Consider the following 10,175-nt stretch of genomic DNA (forward strand, 5'->3'; position numbering starts at 1 on the left):
ATACAATTACATTTAACACTTAATAATTATATTCTTGCGCATATGTGTGTGTGTGAACTGGCTTTCTCAAAAATTGTTCTAATGATTTTATTTAAATTTAAAGAATAACTGATGGAAAAATCACTCACTAAAATTTGTAAAAAAAAAAAGTTAATAACTGATGGCACATATATCATTAAAATCAGTTAATATTTCAGCACATTAAATTTTTTTTAAAATAAGAACAAAGAGAACTTTAATTTTCAGTGTTCACTTGGGTCAATATCCTAACCTCTTAAATTAAAATTATTACAATAAAAATTGTACACCTATCTCTATGAAAAGGACATTTTCACCTGACTCAATATAAGTCAAGGTAATGTAACTGGGATGAAACCGGAACATTGTCTCCCTGTTGCAGTGCCGGAAACCCTTACACGTAACATGATGAACACTACGAATGTTTCTACGAGGAGAAGCTAGGAACACCTGAGAACCTGACTAACCACGACGGCTCACCAGCGTTTCCTTGGGTTTCTCGGCGAACAGGGTGCGGAAGCGCAGGGCCTCCGTGAGCAGCTGCGGGCGGTGCTCCGTGGAGAACCTCATGGAGTCCACCTTCTTCTCCTTCCTCATGGTGATGACGAACTCGCTGCTCTGCTGGCCGGCGACCCTCACCGTGGGCAGCACGCTGATGAAGTCGCCGTACACCCACTTGTTGGTCACGTCCAGCGTCGTGGGGTTGTAGGTCGTGATGCCCATCGAGCCCACCGAGAAGATCCGTCTGTACCTGCGCAACGACGACGACCGTCGCAACGGCGCTGCGCATCCGACTGACCAGGCATCCAACAAGTCAACGAAAAAACAATTGGTTGTCTGTAAAGTCGGTTTACGGACGATAGTTTAACGTGACAACGTCATGATGAAACATTGATGAAATGATTGCGTACTTTCATGAATAAAATTGAATCATTTTTTATTATCACTATTTTGTATGGATGCAAAGGAGGACTGAAATTAAATCTAAAGTTTAATTGAAAAAATTTACCTTTATTTGCACTCATTAATTCAAATATGTTTATTACTTTAACGAAGAGATTATTTTAACTATAACTTTTATACATGTTTGCTATTTAACTTCTTCCAATCTGTGTTATTCTGTTAAGGACACGACAATGATAGGAAAAGTAGGAAACGAATGGGAGTGTTTCAAGTTTAATGTGCCTCAAAAAAGTCAAATCGATGGTTGTTCCAATCGAGTGGAAGAGAGATTGATGCGGCGCAAGCATACAATGATCATAATGGGACACAGCGTAACGGGACACTTTTTCGTGCGTTGAGCCGGCGTTCATCTATTTATTAAACGTCACATCAAAACTTCCAGGAAACAATGTTAATTTTTTTTGTAAACTTAACACTATCCTAAATTACTACTTACATTGCCTGGTGTTAGCATTTGTTCTGGCTTTCAAATTAAGCATTTTTTTTTTATCAAAATAAGCTCATAATGAATAACAATCCCAGGCGTTATTTAATTTTATCCCCAGTCAAAGTAATAAATAAGAGTGGAAAGGAACAGGCGTACAGGTCATAACTTTGTTGTGAGTGTGCTAGCACTCTTATGTGATAAGGTGCTTGCTTCATGCATTCACACCCTAAAATCACATAACCCGGAATTCTTCAAAATGGAAATTCTAAATTGTTAATTAAAAGTTAATAATTTTAACAGATATTAACTCCGACAAAATTACACATAAACTTGTACACATACAAAAAATGTATTAAAGGCAGTTAAATAGACAAAAATTAAGGAATATGAGATAAGTCAAATTGACAGTAAACTAAGCCAACTTAATTTTCCACCGGTGTGTATGTGTATACACATACAGTATGCTATAATTATTTGGACATAAAATTTTAATGAGTTTGCATGAAATGTCAGTACAAGCAATTTTTGTTAAGCACCGTATGTCTCGACACACAACCCTGCAAAGTTACCAGGTGCACCCAGTAGCACACAAGTAATGCTGAAATGCTCGACGAGAAACAACGCAATGAGTTGGGTTCGGACGATTAGTCAGCCGTATGCACTAGCAACTGGTAGTATATTTAGGTACCAATAGTAAAAGTGAATAAGATAAAAAAATTTTTTACTTACTTTCCTTTCCAGGAATGCTTGGTGACAAGAAAGCAAGCCACATCTTGATTATCTTTCAAAGGAACCATAGTAGCATTTCCTAGAAGAAAAAAAAATCAAGGTTAAATTGTGTTTCAGAGTCTAAGTGGCCCAAGTTAAATTCCACTCAGTCAACAATGTGTACATTTAATACATGATGCTATTCAGGCCCTGATCTCTTTTATCACAACATTACTAAACACCTAGGTACCTAATAAATTTAAAAAATTTAAATCTCTGAGCATATAAATAAACTTATATTATATTTGAACTATTGTCTTTAATTACCTAGAAATTAATTCTATCTTCTAAATACTAAGATATTTGAAATTCAATCATAAATGCAAACTTATCACAAAATAAATTTGTTCATGCAATATAATGAAGACATAATTTTTTTTTTATCAAGTGCAATGTACTTGAGTACAAACTATCAACGTAGACAGACTTCAGAGCAAAATTAATATTACATTAAAATGGTTATAAATATATTATATAAAATTAACAAACCACCACAATATCCACGGTCACTTCCTGTTATATGATGTTTGATTCGCACCTTTCGCAGTTTCAGATTTGAATTTCAGGTCACTGTGGCTAAATGATCCTGGTACCATGCATGGCATATGAATCCTTTTGACTGCTACATCACATGAGCAAGCAAAGACATCCGTTTCTATGTGCATATATACTAGACATCAGCAAGACCAATGTTTTCAGCACTCTGGTAACTGCTGGTGACATAAAACTCATAATAAAGGGCTACTGATTCACTTGATAAGTATGTATTTATCAACATAAAGAAACAGTAATGACAAATTAGATGGAAAAAGAAGAGAGAAAATAAAAAAATTGGTTGTCTCTAAAGTCAGTTTACGGACGATAGTTTAACGTGACGTCATAAAAAAACATTGATGAAATGATTGCATACTTTTATAAATAAAACTGAATCATTTTTATTGAATTATTACTATTTTGTATGGATACAAAGAAGGAATGAAATGAAATCTACAATTAAATTGATAAATTTACTTTTATTTGCACTCATTAATTCAAATATGTTTATTACTTTAACGAACAGATTATTTTAACTATAACTTTTAAACATGTTTGCTATTTAACTTCTTCCGATCTGTGTTATTCTGTTAAAGATAGGACGATGATAGGAAAAGTAGGAAACGAATGGGAGTGTTTCAAGTTTAATGAGCCACGAAAAAGTCAAATCGATGGTTGTTCCAATCAAGTGGAAGAGAGATAGATGCGGCGCAAGCGTACAATGAGCGTAATGGGACAATGTGCGTAACAGGACAATGAGTCATCCTTTTTCGTGCATGCAGCCGGCATTCATCGATTTATTAGACGTTGTCACGTCAATAATAATAAAAAGAAGGAACAGAAAAACCTTACAGGGACATGAAGAAAGAGAAATCATAAGGATATAAACATTACGAATCCTAAAAAGGAACATATCAGGAAACTAATTTCAACCAAAGTACAACAGTCATAGAAAGAAGTTAACCTTCAACGGAACAACCATTATTTTATCCTGAAGCAAGTTTCCATTTAGCTAGAAACGTAATTGATGTGTTAACTTTTACTTAAAATATTCTGATGGATCTAAAAAATAAACTTCACAATAAATAAGTATTAACTGCTCATTTAAAAGAGACATTATGTCATTAGTTAAAGACTAAATAAATTTATATTCCAATTCAGCTTACCCTTTATAAAGTTTTATTTGTATACAAATAACTGAAATTTTTTTATATATATAAAAATTTTAAAGTTTTATGTAGTGTGTATGTGTGCAACAAATTTAAAACTATTATATAAACATACATATATAAAATATTTTGTTTTATATTCTGAAGCAATATCATTACTTCCATTTGTACATGTAACACTGGAGTCCTAGAAGTCTACTATTTTCTGAGATTTTAGTATGAAAATCAATTGTCTTTTAAAATATAAAATTTAGAAAACTAATAAAAATGTTATTTGCTTATACTAGACCCCCCTCCTTCATAAAATCCTGGCTACGGCACTGAAGGAAAAATGTGGTTCATTTTGCTTTGACCCCCTTCCTTGTTTCAGTCAGTGACCAATACCGATAAAAGGCCTGGAATGAGCGTGCTCTGTTTGACTGCATGTCTGAGACTTGGTTATTGGCTGGTGTTTTCTTAGATGGGTGTTTTACCTTTTTTTACTTGGCATGATTCCTGAGTACATAAAAGCCATATTTTTCCATACAATTAATTGTATATTGTTTGCCCGAGCACAATCAGCAAACCTACATTTATGAGTTTAGCGATTGTTTTTATCCTCTTTGATTCTTACTAAAAGAGCTCTGAACGTTTGTTCAATGTATCTATTTTGAAATTAGCTAAATATGTGGTGAACACAGTTTTTGGGTTTGCATCTTGTCTATGATCGGTTACACTTAAGTTCACATTGGTTTTTACTGTTGAGTGTGATTGGAAGGTAGTCTGTAGTCTGTAGCCATTTTCTAATCATCTAAGTTTTCCTAGAAAAAATGTGGAAGACATATTAAATGACAAATATTTCTAAAAGTCAATCTTATTTCACGTACTTTAATTTTATTTTGACATCTGAAACAAAATTTTGGGGAACTTCTAGGGACAGCAATAAAGTAGGCCTATGCTATTTACTCTCAAAAAATATGTATAAGAATGTTATGTAAACAAAAAGAGTACCTAGTCAGGTGTTAAAAAAACTATAATTGCTTACTCTCACTGTTCAATATTTTTACAAAGTCCTCTTGTATGGGCATCTTTCAGTTGACCAGCAAGGTTCAGTCATAACACAAGATGTGCTGGAAATTTGTTCCTCCAGCCACTCTGTCACTTTTTGCATGTTACAGTAAAAAATAATATATTAAAGTTTAAGAATAAACTACTACTAAAAAAATGTTTTGTATTCACTTGAACAGTATTTTAACTAGAATAAATTGATTAACTTAATAGCAGGAAAGCACGTTTTCATGCACGTTGTCAAGCAGTTCAGCATAAAAAGCATTAGGTGAAAAATTCTCCAAGATTAAACACAATTTATAAAAATAAAAAATAATACTAAGACAGTCACAAACCAGGATCACATACAGCTAACCGGGTCATATCACACAGATACAGCCATTAAAACTTTTCCAAAAAGCCCCAGTTCAATTAAAAGATAAGCTTACCAGCTCATTTCAAATTGGATCACCGACATTCAAACATCTCTACAGTAAATTATTTGGGCAGCTCAAGCACAGACATTTTTTTTTAAATTATCATAAAAAGGTTAGTTTGGAGTTTCTCTCATTACCCTCTATGTTCTGGAAAACAGCACTGCGATAAGAGACACTTTCCAGCATGATATAAACGAGTGTGTTTGATTTGCACCACGTTTAATAATGTAGGCTTATTTGATTTGGGCATTCTTGTGATTTGTGTTAAAATCAATGCTGGCACCTGTAGAAACTGGTTGCCAATAATTATTTTTACAAATAAAATTAATGAAAAAGAGCTAAGTGTTAGCATGTTAGTCATTACATGATCACTATATTATAATATTAAACGACAAATTTTCAGTTTTTTTTTAATATATACTTTTTCTTTTTTACAGTTTATTGTTTTAGTTAGTTGGGTTGTGCTGTAGAGATTTATATCTTCTATTGTCAAATCTTTGTGTTTTTTTGATGGTAAAACATTATAGTAAGTAACACCCTTTGAAAGGTTTCAAAAGGTGCCAGACTTTGTCTTCTTTAATTAGGTATATTGAAAGAGGAAATTTATTCAAGAAATGTTTGTGTAAACACAAATAAGGCATTGATATTTACTTTAAGAAATGAGATATTATTCATTGTAGTGTATTTTTAAGTTATTTTACATTGCTGCTCAACTAGGTGATTGCAGTTTTTGGTTAACTAAAGTGATTTGTTTAATTGGCTATTGTTGCAAAGGTAATTCTGTGGAGTATCAACTTCTGGGAAATGGGGCATATAATTATTAAAGTAAAGGTTGGTTTGTTTAGGTCAGTTACATTTAATGTAGTACAAACTATTAATGTAGCTGGCATAATCTAACCAACCTATCACTTAGGTTATTATTGGACTTTTTCCCAAAAGTTACTATACTGTAAAATTAACAAATTAATTTTTTTTTATGAGTAGGTTTTAGCATGTGTTAAGTGATCGTAAGGTCAATTAGATTAGGTCAATTACATTAATAATGTAAAAAAATTTGAAAACTAAGATTTCTGCACACATAGGTGCAAACTGAAAGACCAGTTGGATTAGGTTACTCCTAAATTTAGAATATTTTAAATTGGAAAAATTCTGCATTCCAGAAAACTTGATGGTTGGTAGGGTCTTAAAAATCAAATGAAAATGTATGGTTTTGAGTAATAAAAAGGATAAATTATTGATTATTAAAATCACTTTAATTTTTTTTTCTGCGATTACAATAATTTACGATTAAAAATTCTCCCCCCCCCCCCCCTCCCTAGATTTTAATACACAATTTTCCTTAACTTTATCTCCCATCTATCTTCCCTCGATTGTTTTCAGTATCCTGTACCAAATTAAAAATGCCGATTTTCGGAACCAAAGAACATATCTAATACTAGAAAATAGTTTTGAGTGTTGTAATATTCCATATAGTTTTTTTTTTTTAACGTTTTAACTTACACAGTAACATCGTTGCTCAAAAAATGTATACTTAAGGTTAAACGATGGAAACTGAAATGGCATAATATGAATACGTCAGCTGTACTATAATCGACATACAAGCAAATCTACGTACTTAGTAATACGTAGAACGTACGAATAGATTACCACTCCCACGAACTATAAAAAAAATTCTCAGTCAAAAGTAAATAAACTTACCCATAGTAAAAACACAGCTAACGATCTAAGCCTAAATACCTAACACTTTTACACTACAAAAAAAAAACAGTTTTATCATAACTACCCAGTAACACTGGTCAAATGACAGAAGGCAAAAACATACTCATTTGGTACGTCACGAAGACTTCACTTGCTTAAGTCCAACGTGTTGTTGTGACAAATAATGCTCAATCCTAGACACTTGCCAAGCATGACTAACAACTGCACGTCTTCAAATATAACAACCAATAGTTTACACCACAACACGCGGGAAATATTCGTGTAATGCTGTCAACACCAAAACCTAACGCTTCCAACAGCCCAACTGAAATCCTTCGGACCAAACATAATCAGTAACCATGCCAAACGGAAAAGGGTGGGCAGAAAAAGATAAGCAGTGATGCAAATCAGCTGTTTCCTCGTTGGCGGCTTGTTTCTGTTCCAATTATTATTTAGCGTACGAACAGCTTTCGGCTTACAATTAGAAACAGCCAACAACAAATATTTATTTAGGCCACGTTCCATTCTTGCCAATAGTTACTTCCGGAATTTTCAAAGATTAAATTTTGCTCCAATCCCATCAAAAAAATTATTTGATTCACTGCAATTATATTAATAGAAAATTACCCCACAAAAATGTTGAAATCATTCCCATATTGTAATACGAATATATTGGAAGAGTCATGTCCTGGTGAAATTATAAAAAGTACGAATTAACTAGAAAATGCTCCATCATCAGAGAACGGCCATACATTGTCCAGTATTCACATTTCCATTAAATAGCCCGTTTTTAAATTTTGTTTAAGGCAGCATTGAGTAAAGCTTATAACCACCATTATTGAAAGAGAAATTTTCCGATCATTCTCATGCATATACTATAGTGGCACTATTTGTGAAACCAAATTAACATTTTTTACAGTAGTTCAAAAAACGATTACGGTCTATTAAGGCATCGTACCTCTCGCGAGACCTGAAGCCCAGTCCCCAACTCGTTATTAGCACCCACCATGGTTCAAATAAGCTATCCTCCATACTGTCACTAACTTTTAATCTTGTGTGAAAAGTAGTATGTAAATGGGGCTACTGCACCAGGCGCCAGGCGCTGGTTTTGGTATCGGGGTCCGCCAAAATGGATTGTGACGTCACGGCGGCCATCTTGGATGAGCATAATGGAACACAGCGTAATGGGACCATGGAGGTAATAGTCTATGGAGTGGAAGCGTATAACCAAACTTGAAGCATCCTAGCAGACGATGTTGAAAGACAAGGATAGAGCTAAAGGTGGCAAAAACGCCAATGTTTACATTATTTTGAATGGCACCGTTTTAATTTTTCGCTGAATATACGTAATGGTGAAAGCTTGTGCAGCTTTTGGTTGCACTAATAGATTCGGCAGTTGTGGTGGATTAAGTTTCCATAAGTAAGAAACTGTTATTTTCTTTTTGTAAATGTATAATGTGCGTTCATACAGCGAGAGATAAATTTGGCTTTTAAATTTTCCTAACCCAATTTTATGTGCTGGTGGACGACGTAAATAGTATTGTAAATAGTAAATGTATATGTAAGATATTATATTTATGAACATGTAAATTTAATGTGCTTTTAACGGTCGTTACTTAAAATATGGCGAGTAAACGGAGCGCACACGTACGACGCAAGGCAGATGCACTTAAACTTAATATTTTACATAAATTTTATTCGGTTGACTACAAGCTTGTCATTGTTTTGTCTACCAATTGATAATGTAGTAAAAGTTCCATAATCACGTATCCAAGTTGATATCTTGGTCCTGATGGCATGACCCTGTAATATCTAACTGCAGTATCTCGAAAACCAGTAGAAATTTAGAAACGCCGTTTTCAAGGTAAGTAGAGGAACGTCATTAGTGTTTAAAAAAATGTATTATCAGAATTTTATTATTTTATTTACGGAAAAACCGCGACCTAAGATTTTTACCCTTTGTTTATTGTCACTTGTCAAGTGTTTATATATAATCAAATAGGTAACTTATATTGTGAAATATAACTTTGCTGACGAGTCCTATATACTACTTGTACCATATTTGTGTAAAAGTGTAGTCTCCTGGAAAACAAATAATTTAATTGAATTCAGTGGCTTCATAAATTAAACATTTGGACTAGGTAAGTTGATTAGCAAAAAAAAAAAAAATGTGCGCATGAACAATTTTAATTATGCATAAAATCACATTGGCCTACCCTAGGCACTTTCAACTGTTGATGTAAATTAAATTTTAAGGAATATTAAAACAGCATGTTTATTTATTCACAATGCACGAATCTTGAGAAGTATCTACATGTAAACATCAACACACTGTGACTTACTCTACACTTTCGCAACCTTTGTACAATTTTCTCATTAACTGTTTTTAAAAAAATGTTTTATTTGACTACAGTTTGCAGCATAGCATTTCGTGGAATCCAAAAACTCGTTTGAATTGAACATTCGTTAGTTTTGCTTATTACTGTTCTGTGGTTGTAATCTAAAGTATAGTGTCGATTTCATAATACTTCGCATCAGTCGTCGCAGTACATCAATAATAATATTCACAGTAAAAAAACAATATCAAGACAATGTTAAAAACCAAGTATTATAGTTGCTCGTTGTATTAAACAAACATGCATAATCGTAAATACTTGAATGTGGTATTGGCAGTTCGTACACTGTCTGTAATTAAATCTTTCCGTTACCGTTTAAATGTGAAAGATATGCTAGCCCTCCTGCGTGGTTCTTTATTACTAATAATATAAAAAGAATAGTTTCATATTTAAATTTTTTGCACGCACATTTCCTAAAGCGTCATACAAATCACATTGCTGTCTGCTATTCTTTTGCCACCCGCAATATGGCGGTGCATGTAAACAATCGTCGTGCGCATGCGCAGTCCGAAGATTTTATTTCGGGTACAGGCTTCATTGATTACCCTTGAAAAGTACGCCTGCTTCCACTCCATAGACTATTACCTCCATGAATGGGACACAACGATATGGGACAAGTAGATCATGGCGGCCATCTTGGATCCGCCATCTTTAAATCGATCACCCCACTCATTATGATGAAATTTACGTCTCTGTCACCATATTGATTTTTTCTGTTCCGCTGGAGGCCGCCATCTTG

The 10,175-nt window shown here is 33.6% G+C and overlaps 1 protein-coding gene across 1 annotated transcript in view; it reads right to left on the bottom strand.

Annotated features, from left to right (window-relative positions):
* LOC134530166 (dnaJ homolog subfamily C member 13) overlaps positions 1–7,482 on the bottom strand; it is a 72,785-nt gene extending 65,303 nt beyond the window's left edge. Inside the window, exons 1-3 of the mRNA XM_063364798.1 lie at positions 7,165–7,482; positions 2,138–2,216; positions 499–769 (exon numbers count right to left, since the gene is read on the bottom strand). Coding sequence (XP_063220868.1) covers positions 499–769; positions 2,138–2,216; positions 7,165–7,168 — 354 coding nt within the window. The 5' untranslated portion in view covers positions 7,169–7,482. The remainder of the gene's footprint in view (positions 1–498; positions 770–2,137; positions 2,217–7,164) is intronic.
* Between the last annotated feature and the right edge of the window lie 2,693 nt (positions 7,483–10,175).

This window comes from Bacillus rossius, chromosome 3 (genome assembly GCF_032445375.1).
Source record: "Bacillus rossius redtenbacheri isolate Brsri chromosome 3, Brsri_v3, whole genome shotgun sequence".
NCBI classification, from domain to species: domain Eukaryota; kingdom Metazoa; phylum Arthropoda; class Insecta; order Phasmatodea; family Bacillidae; genus Bacillus; species Bacillus rossius.